We start from the raw sequence: 23,544 nt of genomic DNA, 5'->3' as shown, positions 1-23,544 counted from the left end.
TATCATATGATCCAATCTCGCTTCTGGGTATATACTCAAAAGACGTGAAAGCAGGGATTCAAACAGATATGTGTACACCCATGATCATAGCTGCATTATTCACAATAGTCAAAAGATGGAAATAACCCAAGTGTTCATCAACACAAGAATAAACAAAATGTGGTATATACATGCAATGCAATATTATCCAGCCTCAAAAAGAATGGAAGTTTTTACACATGGTACAATGTGGATGAATCTTGAAAACATACTAATTGAAATAAGCCCATCACAGAAGGGCAAATATATATAATTTCATTTATATGAGGTTCCTAGAGTAGTCACATTTATAGAGAGACGAAAGTGGAATGATGGTTACCAGGGGCCTGAGGGAGAGAAGAATGTGGAGTTAGCATTGAATGGATACAGTTTCGTTTGGGGACAATGAAAAAGGTCTAGAGACTGATGGCAGCGAAGGATATACACCAACGTGAGTGTACTTAATACCACAGAACTGTACCCTTAAAAATGGTTAAAATGGTAAATTCGACGTTATGTATACCTTATCCCAATAAAACCACAACAAAACAACACAAAATAACAAATGTTGGGGAGGATGTGGAGAAATTGGAACCCCTGTGCACTGTTGATGGGAATGCAATGTGGTGCAGCCACTGTGGAAAACAGTAAGGCAGTGCCTCGGAAAGTTAAAAATAGAACTACCCTATTATCAGCAATTCCACTTCTGGGTATATATATAAAAGAATTGAAAGCAGGCAATTCCCATATCGATGAATGAGTTGGATATGATAATTTTCATGAGTTCATTTTGTTTGAAAAAGAATCATGATATATCTTTTTTAAAAAATACACTTTAACAAATAAGACTATTTTGTTCTCACGAATCATCAACACAATGCAACTTCTTTAAAGACTGTCTTGTAAGCATTAGGTTTATGAACTATGAGAACAGGGGGGCACCTGGGTGGCTCAGTCGGTTAAGTGGCTGCCTTCAGCTCAGGTCATGATCCCAGGGTCCTGGGATTGAGCCCCACATCGGGCTCCCTGCCCAGCGGAGAGCCTGCTTCTCCCCTCCCTCTCCCTCTTCACCCCTCCCCCTGCTCGTGCTCTCTCTCACTCTCTTTCTCTCTCTCTCAAATAAAATCTTAAAAAAAAAAAAGAATTGAAATCAGGGACTCAAACAGATATTTGTACACCTATGTTCATAGCCTACGCTCAATAGCCAATACATGGAAGTAACCTATATGTCCGTTGACAGATAAGCAGATAAAATATGGTATGCACACATAATGGAATATTATTCTGCCTTAAAAACGAAGGAAGTTCTGGCAGAGGCTACAATATGGAGGAAACTTAAAGACATTTATGCTAAGTGAAATAAGCCAGTCACAAGAAGACAAATACTGTATAATGCCACTTACATGAGGTAAATGGAATAATGAAACTCAGAGGACAAAAAGAATGGTAGTTGCCAGGGGCTGGGATCAGGGAGGAATGGGGAGTTCTTCAACGGTTATGAAAAATTTCTGGAGATTGGTTGCCAAACAATGTCAGTATACTTGACACTATTGAACTATACACCTTAAAATGATTATCATGGTAAATTTCGTTATGTGTATTTATTTACCACAATTAAAAATTTGTTAAAAAAATACATGTGATAGAACTGCCAATAAATTTTGGAAAACTAAAAATATGAGAGAATTCTAATAAATCTGGATTTCTGAAACAAGATGCTGGAGCACTATCCATTGTGATAGAAACTAATATTTTTCATATCTGGCTGAAATTATTTAAGAGATGTAAAAGATTTTTAAAATATTTGCACTATGAGCTTCATTATTTACAACTCTCAAATTGATATTTCTTTGTAAAGCTGGAAATCCAATGCAAAATTATCCAAAATATTAACTGTACTGCCTATAACATTGCAAACTCATCTAAAAGTAAAGTACATGAAACCTTCAAATTTTGAATCAATCGATTTTTATATTCTTAGGAAGTTTGGGTATTGTACAGGCAATGGTTTGGTGCCTTAACTGAAGATCTTTCTTCAACTTGTAAAATATCATTTTTAGGCTTTCCCTCATAATTTAGTAACAAAATTTCCCCAACTGTAATAATTTTTGTTTAGCATTTCACCATCTAAAAACGGTTTTCTTTTCTTGTGCAAGAATCCAAGGCATTTTACAGAAGTCTAAATTTACAAGCTCAGATTCTGTTAAAAATCCTTTAGAAATGTTTTTTCGTCATTAAGTTCTGATGTCAATTTTACTGATTCTTTTTTGACTTTTGTGTAGAAACTCTTTATCAAAAAAAGAGAAACTATTAAATTCACTATATATTTGCTGAAAATGTCTCTTAACGTTGTTTACGATCTTTAATATTTCTTTATTAGAAGGAAAAATAACTTTAGATTTTGCTCTGCGGTGGCAAATGATAATTGCCATCCATTTTGAAAGTGGAGACATACTCTTTTGTCTTATTTTTCCCTTTACTGATCTGGTGTAATACTGCACCTCCACTCAATTTTGCATCGCTACGATGCCGTCATTTAACTTGAAAAATTATCTATACTTAATTTGTAAGCTAACAAATAAGTAACCGAAATAAGTATTTTAATTTAAATACCAACTATGATTTATATGGGTACTACTGTAATTCATGCTGTCTGCATAAAATGCTCAAACATATTACTATGTTACATCAGTGAATAAAAGAAATAATTACTCAACCTAAATGAAATCTGCCGACATTGACTAGACAGGTGACGTATTTTCACGCAATATTGGAAAAAATCACATATGCCCTATATGTGAAATATAACAGCACAGCAATATCTTACATAATGCAACAATTCAAGTGACGTACAATCTTACCAAAACAATGAAGTTGTGTTTAGGGGAAAGGTATTTTTTTACACTGTCTTAGTTTATAAATCAAAAATAATTTAAATGAAATTCAAATTTCAGTTCCTCAGTAGCTACACTTCAAGGGCTCAGAAGCCTTATACTGAAAAGCACTGATCTAGATTTCAGTGAACTTTTTCACTGTTGCTTTATACAATTGGTAAATCACTGTAAACACAAAGTTAATAATTTCATTCAGTTGTAGGGCGCCTGAGTGGCTCAGTCATTGGGCGTCTGCCTTTGGCTCAGGTCATGGTCCCAGGGCCCCAGGATCGAGCCCCACATCGGGCTCCCTGCTCAGCGGGGAGTCTGCTTCTCCCTCTCCCACTCCGCCTGCTTGTGTTCCCTCTCTCGCTGTGTCTCTCTCTGTCAAATAAATAAATAAAATCTTTAAAAAAAAAAAATTTCATTCAGTTGAAACATTTCCCATTGGTGGTTGTTAGAGTATCAGCAACCATATGCCACAGGTTCATCCTTCTCCTGTACTTTATCAGGGTAAAAACACCAAAATTTGGGGAAGTAAGGATAAAAATTGGGTGACTGTAAGTCCTACTTGCCTAGGGCAGTCCAGTTATGCCTGTTTCCCAGGTTAATTATTTCCAAGTTAATTATTAATGTCATTTCATTTTCAAAAATTTCTCATTTTGGATGACAAATACTGCACATGTTCCAGACATAATGCAAAGTACTTTAAAATCTCTGCTAGGCAACAAGCACTGTATATTCAGTAAGCTTCAAAATCCAGTTAATACAGATAGTTTCCACGAAACTATTTGAGACAGCCCATGAGGACAGAGAACCAAGTAGCCTTGCTACCTGATAGCGCTTTGCCAAGAACACATCCAAAGAGGAATATCTAGATCGTGACTACACATGTTATCAATGTTTTACCTAAGCACATTAGCAAATTTCTCTCTCTTCTTTGGTAGAAAACCTTGGTAATAATGTTTTAAAATTTGCTTTTTGCCTTCACTAAAGAGCACAGATATTATACCAAGTATAATACAAACCTAGACCAAAAGGGGAGAAGTCCAGTTTCCATAAATTAAAGCTTTCGATAGAAAGTACATTTTAAAAAATAAATGTAGTTTAAAACTTGCAAATCTAGATACTTGGTAGCAAGTTGTTAAATTATTGCACTGGAGACTAGCCTACCAAAATATAGAAGAGAGACATATCACTTATTTGCATGTAAATTATTTCTCTAAGTTGCTGGTATTAGTTAGTTCTCTTAAGTGAGGAAATCTAATATACATTAAAGATTAGCTATATGACTGGTATTCTACTAACAAAGCATCATATCACATTTATCAAACTTTAAGTCTTATAACAACCCTGAGAAGTAGCTATATTATTCACATAGTGTAGGTAGAGAAACTGATGTTCAGAGAGGGGAAGTAACTTCCTTTAAGTCACAAAGCTCGTGAGTGGCAGAGCTGGACATTTTATAAACTCTGCATAATGTCCTTCTAGGCATAAGGTACAAGGCTCATGAGATCCATAAGTCATGTTTTGGGAGAGAGAATGTTTGTAGTGACCTCAGTGGCTCCTTGGTTTCTTACTTTTCTAGAAAGAACTTAAGAGTCCTGGCTTTCCAGAATTTAGGATACTCCCAAAACTCCCATTTCTATATGCAATAAAATCTAGACGCTGAGAGGCTGGATAAAAGTTAAATTATCCAAGCTTCCTAATCTCCTCATCCCTCCCCCTACCTTCCCCCAAACCCAACAACCTTTAACCATACTTTAAACAAGTGTTAGTCCAGGGACACCTGGGTGGCTCGGTCAGTTAAGCATCTGCCTTTGGCTCAGGTCATGATCTCAGAGTCCGGCATCTGGCTCCCCGTTCAGTGGGGCATCTACCTCTCCCCCTGAGCCTCCCCCTTCTCATGCTCTCTCCCTCTCTTTCTCTCTCACACACTCTCTTGCAAATAAATAAATAAAATCCTTAAAAAAAAAAAAGTGTTAGTCTGGTAAGAATATCATTACATCATTAATTCAGGTATCAATTAACTTGCAGTATGTGATAAAACTTTTGGAACTGGGCTTAACAATTCTATAATGGAGACATCAAAGAGGGGTTTGTGCTATAAAAGAGGGTAGTTGGAAAAGTATGAATCTGGGAATGAAGCAGGAATGAATCAGAATCTTGACTGCCTATTATACATGGTGTGTCCTTAGAGAAGTTACTTAATTTCTCAAAGCTTCGGTTTTCTTTCCTGAAAATGGTAATATTCCCTAACTCACAGAATTATTTAAACAGTCAAGTGCTATCACCTCCTGCAATTTTAATAGTATTAACATCTCCTTTTATATGTAGATCCCAAATGTCCTACCTTCTCAAAGTGATGTCTTTCGTTTTAATTCTTGGGACTACTCAAGGTGCCTTTCGATATCGAAGAGCTAGGAACCCTGAAGCGAACATGAACATTGTAAGTTGCTAGGAAATAAATGCTAAGCTGCCGAAATAACAGGGAATGCTACTCTTTAACTGGGAAGGGGGGAGCTTTTATTTTAATAGGTCTGCAGTCTATATATTCATTTACTATTCTGTAGCTCAGTTTCCCCTTCACCCTTATTTTGTTCCTGGATAAAAATATATATACATACATTTAAATACCTTTATGGAGGACTTATAAATTCTCTTTTGTATACATGTCCACACATACAAATTCCAGATATAAGCTTAGCTATAACCATAGACATGCAAACATTTGTGGATAAATATATATTTTTAAATTGTATATGGCTGAGTAGGTAAAAGTTTGAGTGATTAGTAGTTAGGAAAACAGTAATGTATAAGACTAATGCTTAGTAGATGTTCTAAAATATCTATTACTGAATCAATCAGTGAACTAGTAAGAAGAAATAGTCCTGAGGTTGAGAGACAATACAAAGGTCCATTATTACATTAATAGGTTAGATTATTATCAGGTTCCATTAACTGACCAGAAATCGTATCCTAAAAGGCTTCCTTTTTCTTTATGTAGAGCCAGATTATTTCCTATTGGGGCTACCCAGATGAAGTATATGATATTGTAACTGAAGATGGTTACATCCTTGGCCTTTATAGAATTCCTTATGGGAAGACAAACAATGACAGTTCAGGTAATATTCAATTCAGAGAAATTTGGTTACTGGGCCCTGAAGGCCTTAACTCTTCCATTTCTTCTTAGTAAGTTTCAGACAAGAAAAGGATTTAAAGATTAAGCATATAGTTAACTTCTCCTACATGTCTCTACATGTCACTAGAAGAGAGCCAGGGGCTCCCCTGGCTTCCTGTTCACAAGGTGGTTTTAGAGTGTGATGGAAATTAAGCTGTTCCAAGTGTTCTTTGTGGGTCACTTTACTCATTTCTGTTGATTCTCTCCAATCTCTTTGTTTCAGGAGGGGTTAGAAATGGTAACATGGTAACATAGGTTTAAAAAACGGCTGGTAAAAACGTCCTTCCTTGTCTTTATGGCTGTCTCTTCTAGTAATAACAAAGAGATCAGGTTGGTAGCAAACTCTGGTTCTTTAACCCAACAGTAGGTACATCATTATCCACAAATGAGGTGAAAAAAATAAAGCACTCGAATTTGTCTCTAGGGTTATAATCCTGTATCAGCCACTTACTAGCAGAATCTGTAATGGATTACTTTTCCTTATTCATCTAATTGCTCAAATAAAAGCCAGCCTTTTTTTTTTTTTTTTTTTAGTTTTCTCTTTAGATTTTCTCCCTGAAAAGAATGTTTCTCATATTATAAAATACCCTCTCAAGTTCTCATTTTAAACATTAAAGTATATTTCACGGAAGATACTAATTTGAAACAACCTCAATCAATGTAATTTTGGATCCTTATAAAGGTCAGAGCTACTAGACAGAAAATGTTAACATATATTTAACATAATTATAGTAATCATTTTTCACGGTATGACCTAATATCATGAATACTGTGATAAAATATTGAAAGGTAATTTAAAAATATAGTAAGTGCTTCAGAGTTGTCTTGAAGCAGTGTTGGAGACAGGGAGTCAGGAGCATGTGATTTATTGCTGGCCTACGGTCAGGAGAAGGTCATGTGGAAATCAGGGGAGGGCAGGGGAAGGAGCTAAGGAAGGATGTGGCTCAGCTAAGTCCAGCTGGAGTCTGATCTCAGGGTAGCGCATGGATCCAGGAACTGCAATACCGAAGTGGTCCTGCCCTGAAGTTAGGCAGCTAGCCTTTTGCATTGTCTCAGCAGTTAGTCATTGCTTAAGGCTTCTCGTAGAAAGAGGTGTATTCTCATAGGTGAGGCAATTGCCATTTGCCTGGGGGGCGATCCTACAGAGAGAGGGGCAATATGAACACTTAGAAAGCAACACCCACAACAGCTAGGAGCATGCTCCACCTGCTTAGGAAAGGAAGTCTAGGTGGGGCACCAAAATAACAGAGTGCACTTCTTGCATTACTCAGATCCATTTGTTTTTCACATGAAGCTTATTTCATCCAGGTACAGGTTTTCCAGAACTTGGGTAGGTCAGAATACCTGGGGAAACTTGCAAGAAGAGGGTGAGTGGAACAGAGTATGACATCTGCCATTGCAACTGATCCTAACGCCATGGCTGGTACTCATAAATTCTGACCTCTACTACCCACTATAGAATCCTCTCCCTCTCAGCCATGTCTCCTGATGTGGCAAGCCAGGCCCTTATCCTGAAGGGCTACTGTGCCCAAAACAGGTCATGGTTGCAGTACTTGTACATTTTACAGGTAAAGTAAGGCATGGGAGTAACAAAAGATGTCCCAGTGAATCACGTGAATGCCAAATATGGTTTTCCATCTTCATTCTGTATCAGAGGCCCTACCTCGTCATGGTGATCAGGGCCAATTATTCCTGCCAACATAGCAATTCTTTTCTTTGCCACCCCGCCCCGCCCCACAGTCTTCTATCATGAGGAGCCCAAAGTCTAGCCAGCCAGCAGTCATAGCTTTATTATTAGTTACCGCGTGAACTAGTGGAAGTGTTTTCTGTTTGGGAACGAGGACCTCTAGTCTATAGAGCCTTAAATTGTGAGGACAGAAAGTATAAGCCCTGGAGTGAATTACTGGGTGATAGTGAGTCTTAATCCTACCCCTTTTTTTCTCAGACTCATGTGTTCTACCAATGAGAGGAAGTAGCAATATATTCTGGCCATTTGTTTAAGGTATATAATGAGTCCTTAGGATAGGACCCACGCTTATGGGATGTCATCTCCCAGATGGCATCTCCACTGGGTGGTGGTTTCATTGCTCGGTTGGGTTGGCAGCCTTTTGTTGGTAGTTATGTGATAAGACCAGTGGCCTTCCAAGGCCATAATGCTGATGAACGCACCGTCTTTGACCTGCAGTGAATCCCTTTATCTGAGGTATGTCATGAGGGGCTCCATATTTATAGACCAGACACTCCACGAACTCTTGAAAAGTAGTGCTGGCAGGCTGTGGTCCTGGGTGGAAAGAAAGGCAAATCATAGCCAAAATATATCTCAATCCCTGTCATAGTGAATTGTTGCCCTTTCCAAGAAAGAAAGGGTCTGGTGCCCCCAACTGGTCTCCAAGTGGCTGGTTTGGTCTCCTTGAGGGCAGGGTACCCTGTGAGATTTCCTTTGCAGGCAGGTCAGACATACTTTTCTAGTCGCCTTGGTGAGGCACCCACACTGGGGGGCCAGGTTAGTCTACATCTCTCTCATCATGGCTACTCCTTTTGTGAGCCCACAGCACAGCACTGGAGTGGTTAAGACCAGTGTCTGGCTGACATCTACTGGTTGAGACATCCTACGCACTTTTGGTTGGTTAGTGTATCCTATGTAGTGCTCGTTGCCCTCCCTGTGCCCCCCGTCCCCGCCCCACACCACAATTGAGTATTGCTCTGGAGGGCAAATGGGGAAAGGATCAGAGGAGAGCGTCTTGACCCTCCTGCAATAACTGTTGTTCCCTTTCACAGATCTGCACCACAATGGACACTTTGGCAAGACTCTTCCCAATCTTTTCTGTGAAGTTCATGTAGGGTTCATGGGACAGAGCTTGCAGGAGGATATAGACTTCCCCTTTTCTACTGAACCCTGTCCTTCACACTGTCCTTGGAGCCTATCCCTGGCCTTCACTAATTCTTCAATTATTCTACCTAATCTATTCAGATTGTGTCTCCCGCATAAGGGAGGGCTTATGTCTCCTTTCTCCTTGTAAGCACCTGTCTCTCCTCAGATTTGAGGCCCGATTTTTGCTCTGTGAATCAGCTCTTTGATGAGTTTTTTAAAAGTCATGAATTTGAATGTAGTTGTTTGTTTGTGTTTTTTTTTTTTTTTATAAGAGTGGGAGCAATACTTTTCCAGTTTATTATACATCCCAAGATGGAAGTCGAAGTTCTCCACTTCTGAGTTTTTAAATTTTGATGATATCCTCATCAGTGTATTTTTTTCAACTTATTAGATGAAATATCCTCTGGGCTCACCCAAGGCACATTAATCAATTGGTGGGTGTTCTGGTTTTATTTATTAGATTAGCATACCTATGTCTTGAGCCTCTGTATCTTTTTCCTTCCCAATCTGCTTTGCTATTCTGGAATTTTCTAAGCTTCTGAGAAATCTTGGCAGAGTGTTGAGACTGACCTCTCCACCATTGCCAGTGTGTAAAACCTTGCATTGTAGGATATATACATATCCTACATAAGATATATATATATATATATGTAAGATATATATATCTTTCCTTTTTTTCTATCCAACACTTAGGCATACTCTTCCAGATTTTGTAGCTCTTTTAGTGTATAATCTCTTCTCTCCCTCAGCAGGCCCAACACTTCAGTCAAGCCACTGGAGAACTCAACCAGCATTAGTGATTGAGTACACAGGAAGGGATTGGGGTGGATTTTGAGGAGGAAAAGCCTTGTTCTGAAAGATATCTAAGTCAGAGTTTTCTAACAAAGAGGAGTGGGTCACTCTATAGTCCCAGTGAGTTCAGGGAAATTTGGGACTCAAGCTTCTAGAGTTCTTCTATTCAGATAGTCTCATCTCAAGTCTCTGAGTCCTCCTTCCCTATCAAGGCCCTGAATATGGGATGGGTTCTTCCCAGTGCTGAGAATTCAAACTTCCTGAGTTCTACTCTCCTTACAATTAGTTCAAGACCATGATTTTCACCTCAGTTTGCCCTCTCGCAGTAGAAGATGAGGTGTTGAGGTGCTATCAGAAAAGTCTTAGGACTTTCACCCTTTGCTTTGAATTGGTGATTGATTGCCCTGATTCTGTAATACTCTCTCTTTAAAGCATGATTGGCACTCAGCAACAGCTACCCAGACCTCATAATCCTATTTCCTCTGTACCTCTTAACTGTGAGAGATACTGCACAAGCCAGTTATTCCTATCCTGTGCCATCACAGGAAACATGAGTATTTTAGCCCCTGGAGTGCTACAACATGCAAGGTTCTGTCAGTACTCTCCCTACAATTAATGATGTCAATGGTGCGGTCTTCAATGTCAACCAGCCAGCCAGCAAGTAATCCAACTCCACAATCCCATCCACAAATGTCTGCTTCCTTGGTCACTTTTAGTAGTAACTCTTAGGTCAGGTGCCCTAGAAACAGAGCTTGTGACAGGGATTTGAGTGCACATGATTTATTGAGGGGATCTCAGGAAAAAAGAAATGGGGGAAACAGAAGAGAGCAGAGGAAGAAGTTAAGTAAATATGTGGTCTCAACTGGATTCTAGCCTCACCCTGGTCTCTTGAGGAACATGAAGTACATCAGAGCTGGTCCAACCCTGAAGCAAGGGAGTCAGCTTTTTGTACTTTTGTGTCAGTTGGTCAGAGAGGAGATTGTCTCCTTCCTCCTCCAGTGTGGGAGCTCCTATTTAGCCAATAATGCCAGAAGTACCTCTCCTGAGAAGGAACAGCTTCTTTCTTTCTTTCCACACTCAGCGTGGAGTCTGCTTGAGAGTCTCTCTCTCCCACTCTCTCTACCCCTCCTCCGGCTCTCTCCCTCTCTGAAATTAAACTAAATTAAATTAAAGTAAAGTAAAGTAAATTAAAACGTATATGAGTGCTCACATTACTATTAGATATTTGAATGTTCTAATCTTAAAAGTTAATATATTTAAGTGAGACATAGCCTAATTGTACATTTGGTCATTTGAAAAAAACTCTTTGTAAACTGTGCTAAACAACTGACATACAATGGGATTAAACATTAATAATTTACCCTATCTATACAATATAAAATAAAAAAAAAATTTTTAAACCTCAAACTGTCATGTTTTGAAAGATTGAATTTCAGATGAGATATTTATGCAGATACTACAACATTTAAAAAGAAATTCTCTGCATTTTTTTTTTCTAGCTCAGAGGCTTGTTGTATACTTGCAACATGGTTTATTTACATCTGCCAGCAGCTGGATTTCAAATCTTCCCAACAACAGCCTGGGCTTCATTCTAGCAGATGCTGGTTATGACGTATGGATGGGGAACAGCAGAGGGACTACCTGGTCCAGGAAACACACGTACCTCAAAACAAATTCCAAAGAATTCTGGGCCTTCAGGTACAAATAACATCAAGTAATGTTTCGTTTTATTTTATAAGTGTGTCAAATATTTTGTTTTGTGTTTGAATGAAATAAAGTAGAACAGAAGTATCTTTTCCCAATCAGGTCTTTTAACAGACCATAACAATTTGTGTCAGTTTTTGCTTGAAAATTAAAGAGTGATTGTTTGATCTTAAGCATGTTTCTTGTTTTTCAGTAATAACCTTTATTGGCTAACCCCACCCTTCCTTTAACCATTGTTTTATTCCATAACCTATATTAGTTTATCTCCCTGTACGTAGAATAAACAAACAGCATCTTTATAAGACTATCATGGGACTATTTTAGTTTCTTGACTTTGTGTTCTCACATAAGTCTTTATTCAGTAGATACATTATGCCATGTAACTTCCTTTTTTTTTAAGATTTATTTATTTATTTGAGAGAGAGTACGACTGTGGGGAGAGGCAGAGGGAGAGAGAAGCTCAAGCAGACTCCACGCTGAGTGCAGAGCCTGATGAGGGCTCGATCTCACAACCGTGAGACCACGACCTGAGCCGAAATCAAGAGTCAAGATGCTTAACCAACTGAGCCACCCAGGCGCCTCATAACTTCTTGATAATACGTAAAGAGAGTTGAAAATTGTTTCATGCACTTACTTATTCATCATCTTCAAGTGTTAGCATCACATTAGAAGCAAGGGGATTTCAACTTCCCTTTTTCTTTTGTAGTTTTGATGAGATGGCAAAATACGACCTCCCAGCCTCCATTGACTTCATTGTGAAGCACACGGGACAAGAGGAAATATTTTATATAGGTCATTCCCAGGGCACCACTATTGGTATGGCAAGAAAGATTGTCGCTATAGTCCACAATGACTGTTGTAGAGTTTGCAGACACACCTCCTAAGGACATGGGCAAGCTCCCCAAGCTACAAGTGACACAAAGCAGAGCTCTGAGAGGAGCGTCCAACAGCTGGGCCTGGGAAGCTTACCCCCTCCTTACTTCTACCTTATCTTCTTCAGTCACAAAGAACTCATTGTAATAACAGGTTGTTGGCAGTTGTCTTTGTTTCCAAGTGTTCAGAAGTTGGATATCCATCTTGGGATCAAAGTGAAATCATAACTACAACTTGTTCCACAAATAGAAATTTCATACTTATTATTATGGTCATTTAAGTGTGGCATAGGGCCTCATGAGGGAGAGACATGAGAAGGCCATTTATGTTATGCATTTAGGACAGATTAAACTTTAGACCTACACGAAGATGAGCAAAGTCTTCATATGTTTAAAGAGACTAGAAAAGAACTTCTGTCAGCTCACAACAATGCTTCTATCTAATGCGTGACAACTTCACTTTCAGAAAAGAAAAAAATTCTCTAAAACCCAACGTAATTCTCTTACATGGTGCGGTAAACCTTCTTACTCCCACTCTCTCTACTGTGGAAGTTACAAAGACTATTTTATAATAGCAGCCAGTATTCACTGAGTCTTTTCTAGGCTGAAAATGATCATTTTCTTATAGGAATAATCCACTTCCTGCTTTAAAAAAAATTTGTTGAATAACAGTCTAATCCAATTTTCCATAGATTTTTTCTCTGACATTTATTAACCATGTGTGTGACTTGGAGTCTGGATTCTCCAGCTGTTCAGTTATTTGGAACCAGGAATCTTGGAAAATTATTAAATAAAAAAAAAAGTGGGTTATGTGCTAGAGTTTACTGACTCATAATATGTTATATGATTCTTTGGTTGTTTGCCTTCTTAGAACTCAGAAAACAGAAAAGCTATAAAAATAGAGATGTGCAAGAATGTAGCTTGATAAGATGTCACAAAGGGGAAAACTATTTGTCACATTAATAACTCTAAACTAACAATAAAATATAAACTAGTGTTTGGTTATCTTCTGTACAAGAAGGCAAGGATATTTTGAAATATATTAAAAGTAAATATTGAAATAATTTGACATGTATTGAATCTCTCACGTAAAGTGTAAGATTCAAATATCAGAAAAGCTCACTAACTTATTTTCAGCATTGCCAGTTATAGAAATGTTCAGTATTGTTTCTGATTTCTCAACTGTGGGGTTATAAGACTCTTTTAGTGTTGATTTATCATTATTTATGGCCTAGACATTGTTTTTAATACTAATCATCAGTATGCTATTGTGATCAATATGCATGTCTCATACTGGGTGACCGATAAATGTTTGATAAGGGAATTAAGAAATGAATGAGTCAATTAAGTGGTCATAGCATACTGAATTTACTCTTACTTGTCATGATGTCATTTCTTACATGCTACTAATCGTGTAAGAATAGTTCATTTCTGTCTTATTTTCTTTCAGCTTTCATAACGTTTTCCACAATACCAAAGATAGCTGAAAGAATCAAAATATTTTTTGCCTTAGCTCCAGTTTTTTCTATTAAATACTCAAAGAGCCCTTTAATTAAAAGGGCATACAAATGGAAGTCAGTGATAAAGGTATGTTATTCCTTTCCTTTACGTAGTTGATAATCCAAAATGACAATGTTTCTGTCCTTTCAAAATAAAAAGTCTTGACTATGTTTGTATGAATTTTATTTTCTGGTTTCAGTGACACTGGATTCTTTCGTTTTTACAAAGGAATAAGATTTTACTTATAATACCTTTGGACATCTCTTTGTGGAGGAAAATCCAGTAGTCAACTTACCTCTATCTCCTGCTTCCAAGTTTTGTTCTTAATATAAATTTTTTAAGACTTTATTTAATTATTTATTTTAAAGAGAGAGAATGCAGGAGCGAGGTGGGGAGGGGCAGGGAGAGGGACAAGCAGACTGCTCTGAGTGTGGAGCCCAGCACGGGACTCCATCTCACAACCCTGGGATCATGACCTGAGCCAAAATCAAGAGTCAGCCACCTAACCGACTGAGCCACCTAGGAACCCCTCTAATTTAAATGTTTTAAACTAATGTGAGACAGTGCATATGATTATAAATATAATGAGCTCATTGCACCATTTCTTGATTAATTATTTTGGTCTTTCAAATATGAATAAAGTAAATTTGTTTTACAGGCTTTTTTTGGCAACAAAGACTTCCTACCTAATACCTCATTTAAAAGATTTGTTGGTTCAAAGCTGTGTACACTGAAGACTATTGGTAAGATTTGCCGTGATATCTTGTTTATGATATATGGATGTGACCTGGAGAACTTAAATATGGTGAGAACAAGTTGAATTTGAAATGTATTTTGTCAATTATTAGAAAGCAGCTCTTAATAGCACTTATTTTATGCCTTGTGTGTCATTTTATGATTTATCCACATATACTAATAGATTCTTAGCCTTTCTGGTTTTGGAACTATACCAACATTCTGAAACTAATCAGCATGAACATGCAGGGATTATTTTGCAGTCAAATTTGTCTTGCCTCTGTAAAGAACAGAGAGCAGGTGCTGTGCTGGGTCTTTTTATTGGCCTTTACTATTGGGTGTTAGTTTCCTGAAGTTTCTTGTATTTAAGTTGTCTTTTATCACTTGTTTTTCACAACCCCTGCTCTTATATCTTGGTTCCTAACACTCCTTCCCTTTCTTGTTGACCCTTTTGTAATTAGCATTAGTGCCTGTGAAATAGCTTACATGCTTCTGGCATTCATCAAAATTCCTGGAGTGGGAAACTGTTTAAGGGCTCAAGCTACTATTACCAAGCCCATATGGATTGATTGTACATAGATGTTGTTACAGATGTAGGCATTCATTCTAAGACTTTTTAAGCACATTAAATTAAAAATCCAGATTGGGCAAAAGCAGCTGTGGCATTTAGACTACTGGTTGTTTCCTGTACCTGTACCATTTAATAATTTCCCAGCAAGAATCAATTTACTCATTCAGAGAAAGAGAAGTTGTCAAGATGTCCATTCTTACCAACTTAGTCCATAGATTCAATGCAATCCTAATCAAAATCCCAGCAAGCTATTTTAAGGATATTAACAAATGACTTCTAACATTTATGGAGAGAAGCAAAACCCAGAGTAACCAACACAGGATTGAGGGGAAAGAGCAAAGTTGGAGGATTGGTACTATTGAACTTCAAGACTTAGTATTAAACTACAGTAATCTGGACAGTGTGGGATTAGTGAAAGAAGAAACAAGAAGATCAGTGCAATAAGACAGAGAGCCCAGAAATAGAGCCCTATAAATATCAACAACAGATCTTTGACAAAGGAGAAAAGGCAGTGCAATAGAAAAACAATAGTCTCTTCAACAAATGGTGTTGGGACAACTGGACATCCACATGCAAAAAAAGTGAATCCAGACACAAACTTTATACCCTTCACAAAATTAACTAAAATTTGGATCAAAGACCTAAATGTGAAATGTGAAACTATAGAAATTCTAGAAGATAACATAGTGAAAAACCTAGATGACCTTGGGTGTGGCAAGGACCACCAGAGTGGTACATGTGTTACAACTGATGAACCTACATCAACACATCATAAGTACCCTAAATCCATAGTTTATGGTATGGTTCACTCTGGTGTTCTACATTCTGTGGGTTTTAACAAATGTATAATGACATGGATCTACAATCATAGTATCAGAGAGGATATTTTCACTGCCCTAAAAATCCTCTGTGCTTTGTGTGTTCATTCTTCCCCACTTAAGTCCTGGCAACCACTGATACCACTGATCTTTTTACTGTCTCCCACAGTTTTGCCTTTTCCAGAATGTCATGTAGTTGGAATCACACAGTTTGCAACCCTTTCAGATTGCCTTCTTCCATTTACTAGCATACATTTAAGGTTCCTCCATATCTTTTCCTGGGTTGGTAGCTTATTGATTTTTAGGGCTGAAAAATATTCTATTGTCTGGATGTACCATATCTATCCACCTACTAAAGGACATTTTGGTTCAAGTTTTGACAATTATGAATAAAGATGCTATAAACATCAATGTGCAGAGTTTGCATGAACATGAGTTTTCAACTCCTTTGGATAAATACCAAGGAATGTGATTGCTGGATTGTATGATAAGGATACATTGTGTTTTATAAGAGACCACCAAACTGTTTTCCAAAGTGGTTGTACTACTTTGCATTCCTACCAGCAGTGAATGAGAATTCCTGTGGCTCCACATCCTAACCAGGACTTGGTGCTGTCAACGTTTGGGACTTTTGTCATTTTCACAGTTGTGTAGTGCTATCTCATTGTTCTTTTAAGTTGCATTTCCCTGATGACATATGATGCAGAGCATCTTTTCATGGTCATTTGCTATCTCTATATCTGTTCGGTGAGGTGTCTGTTAAGGTCTTTGGCCCATTTTTAAATCAGGTTATTTATTTTCTCATTGTTGAGTTTGAAGGGTTCATTGTACATTTTGGGTAACAGTCCTTCATAGATATATCTTTTGCAAATATTTTCTTCCAGGCTGTAGCTTGTCTTCTAATTCTCTTGATACTGTCTTTTGCAAAGTGGACGTTTTTAACTTTGATGAAGTCCAGCTTGTCAGTTATTTCTTTCATAGATTGTGCCTTTGGTGTTTTATCTAAAAAGTCATCACTAGACCCAAAGTCAACTAGATTTTCTCTGCTATGTTATCTTCTAGGAGTTTCATAGTTTTGAGTTTGACATTTAGGTCTGTGTTCTATTTTCAGTTAACTCTTGTGAAGGGTGTGGGGTCTGTGTCTCAACTCTTTTTTTTTTTCTTTTCCACGTGGTTGTCTAGTTGTTCCAGCATCATTTGTTGAAGATACCAGTGTTTCTCTGCTGTATTGCCTTTTCTCCTTTGTCAAAGATCTGTTGACTATATTTATAGGGGTCTGTTTGGGGGCCCTCTGTTCCGTTCTATGGATCTGTTTGTCTATTCTTTCACCAATACCACACTGTCTTGATTACTGTAGGTTTACAGTACATCTTGAAGTTGTGTGTGTCAGTCCTCCAACTTTGTTCTTCCCTTACAATATTGTGTTGGCTGTCCTGGGTCTTCTGCCTCTCCATCTGAGAAGCAGTCTGTTGATATCCTTAAGATAACTTGCTGAGATTTTGATAGGATAACATTGACATTATATGTCTTGTTCACTGATTGAGGTTCCCAGTGACCATGTAGGCAGTACAAACCTAGATGACAGATTGACTTGAATGCTGTTCTGTTTCTGATTGCTTCCTTGGGAGTTGTGTAGAATTTCAGGAGCCCAGTTAATCATGGAAAGGGTTTCTTTTTAAAGTCTCCTAACTGCCCTTGGCAGGTTCTGGGCTGATTTTTTTTTCCTGAACTAGCTGAGTTCTCACAATGAAACTTCAGATTCTCTGGGCTTGGCAAATAACTTGAAGGAAAACTGTCTTTAGTACTTTGCTTTTTTGAGGGTTTTTTGTTTTTTCTTTTCCATTTTTCCTGGTAATTTCTTTCAATCTTTTCAGTTCTTTAGTGAGCAAAAGGGGTGTGTGTGTGTGAGTCCTAAGAGTTTTGATTGTTTTCAGTATGGGATGACAGACTACATAACTTGGAAATCCAATAATAGCTTCTACATTAATGCAAAAATTACACATTTAGTAAGTACATTTGTGTCCTTAATTAAAATATAATTTTATCTTTTTATTTATATTACTTAAAAATAACTTTAAATTTAATTGAAATTATTTAGTGTAGTAAATATCAAAGATTATGCTTTCTCCAATTGAACTAGATATAAAAATAATTTTTTAACCCCTCAGAGTCGTGTGGATGTGTATATGTCACATAATCCAGCAGGGACATCTGTTCAAAATATGCTACACTGGAGTCAGGTACAACTTTTCAAGTGCATTTTAGTACAATTTTATTTATACCACTCATGGTTTATCCCATCATTCTGGGAATCATGCCATTGCCATAGGATGATAAATTTAGAAGGATAAAATGTAACAATTACATATTTGTGTAATTATTTATAGTTTTTAATATGTTAATATCATAACCTACTAGGTCTTCTAACCCTAAGCAATGATCAGAGCAATATAATTATTTTGTTTTACAAATGAGAAAATATGAATTCGGAATAGTAGACTAGCAATCATTGAGGCCATGTTCATCACTTGACTTGCCCAAAGAGTCAGAGCTATTCCTTTAAAAAAAACCTAAGACTAAAAAATAATAATAATAATAAAAAATTAAAAAATAAAAAAGTCCTAAGACTAGAACACAGGTGTCCTAATGCCTAGTCTCTCACTAGACTACACTCTCTTCTCTGTTCAATTGTGAACTCCATGAGGACCATGAGCAAGTTTTATTCACTTCTACATTTGCAAGGCCAAGAGCTCTGGGCAAATAGCAGATACTCAAGAATATTTATTGCATGAATATTAATGAAGAAAAAAATCCAGTGTGAATATCATCTTAATATTGAGAGCCAGGATAATTATCTTAGAAAGAACAGTATACTTGAGATGAAAATATCAGACACTGAATCCTTTCTCTGAACCTTACTGACAGTGAGACACTGAGCAAGCTCATTTAATCTTTATGAAGTCAGTTTCCTTACTTTTAAAAATGGAGTTAATAGTAATGCTTTGACTTAACAAAAATATTATGAGAGTTCAACAGGGTGATGATTATGAGTGTTATTTAAACTTAACAAACACTAATGAATTTACAGTATCATTGAGATATTGATAAGAGCTTTCTCATTTAAAAATGTTTAAATCTATTAAGTGGTTGTTTCCAGGTAAATTATTAAAAATCTTTAACTTATGTTTAGATTTAGTTCATTCCCGGTGATAGGCCAGGAAAATCTAAGCAACCTTTGCATCTATTCATCCATTGAAACAATATTTATTGAGTACCTACTATGTGCTCTGTACTGTTTTATGCTCAGGGTATATATCATTGGACAAAATAAATATTCCTGTCCTCTTTAAGCTTACATTCTAGTGGTAGATATACAGACAGTAAACATTAAGCATAGCAAATAAGTAAATTATTAAAAATTTAGAAGGGGATAGAAGCTATGGAAAAATAAAGGAGAAAAGGCAAGATAAAGAGATTAGGCATACTGGGTAGTGGGTTGTGTTTTTGAATAGAGAGGTTAGGCCAGCCTCAATGAGATGGTGACATTCGAGAAAAGATTTAAAAGAGCCGAGAAAGTTAGCAATGTGAACAACCTGGAGGAAGAACATTCCAGACAGAGAGAATAGCCAATGCAAAGCCTTTAGTCAGGAGCATTTCTGAGAGGCATGGCTGAAAGGTCAGTGAGGGTGATGTCAGTGATTAAGGGAGAAAGGAGTAGGGAAAAGGGGGCAGAAATGTACTAGACCCAGAAAGGGACAAGAACATCATTGTGAGGACTTTGGTTTTCCGGCTGAAGTGAGTAGCCTCTGCAGGTTTTTGAGCAGGGAGGGGACATGATATGATTTACATTTTTAAAGGAATACTTAGGGGACGCCTCACTGGCTCATTCAGCAGAGCATGTGACTCTTGATCTCAGGGTCGTGAGTTCAAGCACCACACTGGGGTAGAGTTTACTTGGAAAAAAAAAAAAAGGGAATGCTTTGGGTGCCATGTTGAGTAGACTGAAGTGGAAACAATGATAAATTAAGGAGCTTACTACCATAATCCAAACAAGAATGATGATGGCTTGCATGGGATGTGTTCCCAGGAAGGGTGGTGAAGAGGGTTTGGTTCTGAGTATACATGTGTATTGTAAACATGCAGCCATGGACATTTAATGATGGATTCTGAGAGAGGAGAGAGAAGAGAGTCTTGGATGACTCCAGACGTTCTGGCCTAAGCAAGGAAAAGATGCAATTGCCATTAAAGGAGATCGGGACGTTTGGTGGTGGTGTAGGTTTGAGGGACAAATAAGATGTTCAGTTCTGGAGATGTTAAGTGTGAGACATCCCAGTGATTAATTTGAATAAGCAGTTGTGTATAGGAGTCTAGTATTTAGAAGAGACTTACGGAAGATAAACATTTTAAATATGGATGCCACTGAAAGCCAAGAGACTGGATGAGAACACACAGAGTGAGTACAGATGGGGAGAAGAGGAGCAAGGGTGGTGGGATGAGACATAGAAAGATTCAGAGTTCAGGCAGCAGCAGCTGGATGAATACAGCAAGGAGACCAAAAACGAGCAGGGAGTGAAAAATGAAGATCAGGAAATGACAGTGTTCCAGAAACTAAGTGAAGAAAAGCTCTCAAGGATAGAAATGGACACCTAGGTCAAGTGCTGCTCATAGGTAATGTGAGGAAATTCCTCAGAATTAACGAGTTTTACAAATGTTAAAGTCATAAATAACCTCAGCTAGTTTTGTGGCAGGAAAGAGCTGTAGGAGAAGAAGCATTCTTGGGGAAAATCAGGTTGTCCAGAGAGCAGGAAGGTAAAGGAGCCCATCAGAGATGGGTTTTAAGATACAGGCTAAGGATGGAATTCCAGATGGTAGAAAGAGTTTTAGGAGTTGGGGGGAGATGGGAGGAGATAAAATGGGGGGGGGTGCATGGAGACCTGTCAGATTTAGAGTCTCAGAGAAGGTGGGTAAACTGAGAGTCTGAACCTTCCTGCAATGAAAACGTTATTAGGGGAAAAAATGAACGCAATCAGATTAGACCTAATAGGCTCACCGCAGTTAGTGGTGGTGAGGCTACAAATATGGTAGGTGAAGCAAGGGATTGCTTCTGGATCATGCTCTTGAGTGCTGTTATTTGAAGCAAAGGTGTCTAGGGAAGTGTCATTTCAGTCCTAAAGCACTTAGTCCTAGAAACTTTTTGTTGTTGTTGTTGTTTAAGATTTATTTATTTATTTTAGGGAGAAAGAGAGAGAGCATGAGCACAGGGAGGGGCAGAGGGAGAGGGAGAGAGAGAATCTTCAAGCAGACTCCCTGCTGAGTGCAGATCCCAAGGCAGGGCTCAATCCCACAACCCTGAGATCAGGATCTGAGCTGAAACCAAGAGTCAGATGCTCAACCAACTGAGCCACCCAGGCGCCTGTAGACAATTTTGACCTCTGTGGATGAAGCTGAGGATTTCTGGGGACGGCTGATGTTGCCCCAAGCACACAGGCTCCTTTTAACAAGGTAAAAGGCCTTGGGGAAATGTGCATTTATATGAAGATGACAGAATCACATTCCGTAGATTCCCCTGCCCCCCACCACCTCCTCCCTCTTCCATTTCTTGCCCTATGCAAAGGAAGGGAGAAGCAAGGAAGTCTCCCTGCACATATACCCACAGGCCCAGTACAAAGGGGCAGGCAGTACATGAAATGCACACCTCACATTACCAGCTGTGCTGTAGCAAACAGATGAGCATAATCTTGCTTTTAAATTTTTTCTTTCAGCTTTTTAATTCTAGCCAATTGAGAGCTTTTGACTGGGGCAGTCCTGTTCTGAACTTGGCTCATTTTAATCAGGTACATAATTATGTATAAGCTGAAAACTATCTCCTTGATCTGTTCAGATGATGTTGCTACAGAAAAAGGCTCATGTAAAGCCCGAGAGTATAATAACAGAGTGAGAAGGACCAGCAGATGAAGATCGCCGTGATTTGGCTCCATGTTGTCACATCCAACCCAAGGGGCTTTTCCAGGTTTTCTACGTATTTTCCAGGTTTTCTACTTATTTTAACAACAAATACCTTGGATAAGCCTGGAGAAGTTTGACAGGCTGTAGAGTAATTCATCCTCCCTCAAGAGGAAAAATATTGTGTTTATAATATGCGTAGCTCTGTGGTTAGTAAAATAAGAAATAAGAGGCATAACATGGTTCTTGACCCTCAAAAGCTATTGACTGTATTTGGGAAGATAAGACAAACCCTCATTCCACATAATGGAATTTTCCTCATTCCACATAATGAGGAAAAGATAAAAGTTAATGAGAAGGTGGTAATAATTGTATGAGGAAGATGACAGAAGTCTTGAAGTATTAGAACCCAAGTCTGTCTTCAAAGTTATTCTTTTCCACCATCCTTTTCTGCCTTAGCTAAACTTCATGCCTAATGTGGTTAGCTTATGTAAAACTCCAAAGTAGAATAGAAAGATCAAAATCAATAAAATCAGATTTGGCTTCAATTGCCAATGTTTACCATTTATTGATGAACATATTGGCAGTTATACAACCACGGAAAATTTTGATTGAAATACTTTCATGCCTTATAAATAAAACTGAAATTCCTTCTGAGGAATGTTTGAATACCCTGAATTAGAGCAAACGGTCTAATTTTGATTTGTATCTGATCTATTTCTAAGTAAAAATCATAATAATGATTCTTTCAATGTTCTTGCTTTTATAGTAGTAATTACTTTAGATTCAGCTTATTTTAAAATTGTATTAATTCATCATTTAAAGAAAAGTAAATAACACCTTTTATGTATCATTTTCCATGAAAACCCTCTACATTTAGTCCACTTCTCCATTTTACGATGTGAGGAACATGAACGTATCAACAGCAACTTGGAATGGGGGCAATGACTTGTTGGCCGATCCTGAAGATGTGAAAAATCTACTTCCTGAAATTACAAACCACATATACCATAAAACTGTTTCTTACTACAATCATATAGACTTTTTGTTCGGATTAGATGTATATCAGCAAGTTTACCATGAAATCATTGACATTATCCAAGGCAATCTATAAAGAACTATGGTACTCTGTGTTGAAGGATCTATATCATTTCTCTTAAAATCCAATCACTTTTTTCTTGCTATGCATGTTTTTCCAGTTATTTAAATAAAATCTGGAATTTTTCCCTATTTTTTTCACTGCCCCAGGCCTTCCATTCATTAAATCAGTGGCATTTATTATATGAGGGAAACGGCAGATTCTAACTCAACCCAAAGTAGTCTGTTGGGTGTCTACATGCAACATAAGTAACTAAAAGCATAATTTTAAAAGGATGACTTTTTGAAAAGGTGCTTTCTTTACTTCAAAGAAATATGAGTATATATGATATTAAAAGAGTTTGGGAGAATGCTTGCTGATACGAAAGCTAATTTTTGTCTATGCTGAATAAAGAGTAGAAACACTGTTGTGCTATGCAAAGGGGTTTGGGGGAGGAAAAAGGGAAGAAGGAGGGTTTGGATGCCAGTGTAGTATTTCCGCTTCTGCCCTACTTGCGGCCAAGCTTCAGAAGTAGGGAGCTCATAAAAGCCATAAAGGGTTTGTGCCTCACTTCCCAGCCTGTAGAG

At 37.8% G+C, this 23,544-nt stretch overlaps 1 protein-coding gene across 1 annotated transcript; it reads left to right on the top strand.

Annotated features, from left to right (window-relative positions):
* Positions 1-5,022: 5,022 nt before the first annotated feature.
* LIPJ (lipase family member J) lies at positions 5,023-23,091 on the top strand. The gene is made up of 9 exons (XM_081824369.1): positions 5,023-5,340; positions 5,899-6,016; positions 11,236-11,434; positions 12,147-12,256; positions 13,763-13,899; positions 14,471-14,617; positions 18,105-18,176; positions 21,699-21,770; positions 22,760-23,091. The coding sequence occupies exons 1-9, from the start codon at positions 5,134-5,136 to the stop codon at positions 22,991-22,993; spliced, it is 1,296 nt and encodes a 431-aa protein (XP_081680495.1). The 5' UTR covers positions 5,023-5,133; the 3' UTR covers positions 22,994-23,091.
* The last annotated feature ends 453 nt before the right edge of the window (positions 23,092-23,544 follow it).

This window comes from Leptonychotes weddellii, chromosome 6, assembly GCF_054177405.1.
Source record: "Leptonychotes weddellii isolate Sample4059 chromosome 6, ASM5417740v2, whole genome shotgun sequence".
NCBI lineage: Eukaryota > Metazoa > Chordata > Mammalia > Carnivora > Phocidae > Leptonychotes > Leptonychotes weddellii.
This window is presented reverse-complemented; position numbering and strand designations above follow the sequence as displayed.

Bases quoted from the DNA above. Each gene is read 5' to 3' on its own strand.
- LIPJ (XM_081824369.1), top strand. From the start codon at position 5,134: ATGGTAATATTCCCTAACTCACAGAATTATTTAAACAGTCAAGTGCTA. The intron at 14,618-18,104 runs GTGAGAACAAGT...TTAACCCCTCAG, and splicing joins ACCTGGAGAACTTAAATATG to AGTCGTGTGGATGTGTATAT. The intron at 18,177-21,698 runs GTACAACTTTTC...TTTTTCTTTCAG, and splicing joins ATATGCTACACTGGAGTCAG to CTTTTTAATTCTAGCCAATT.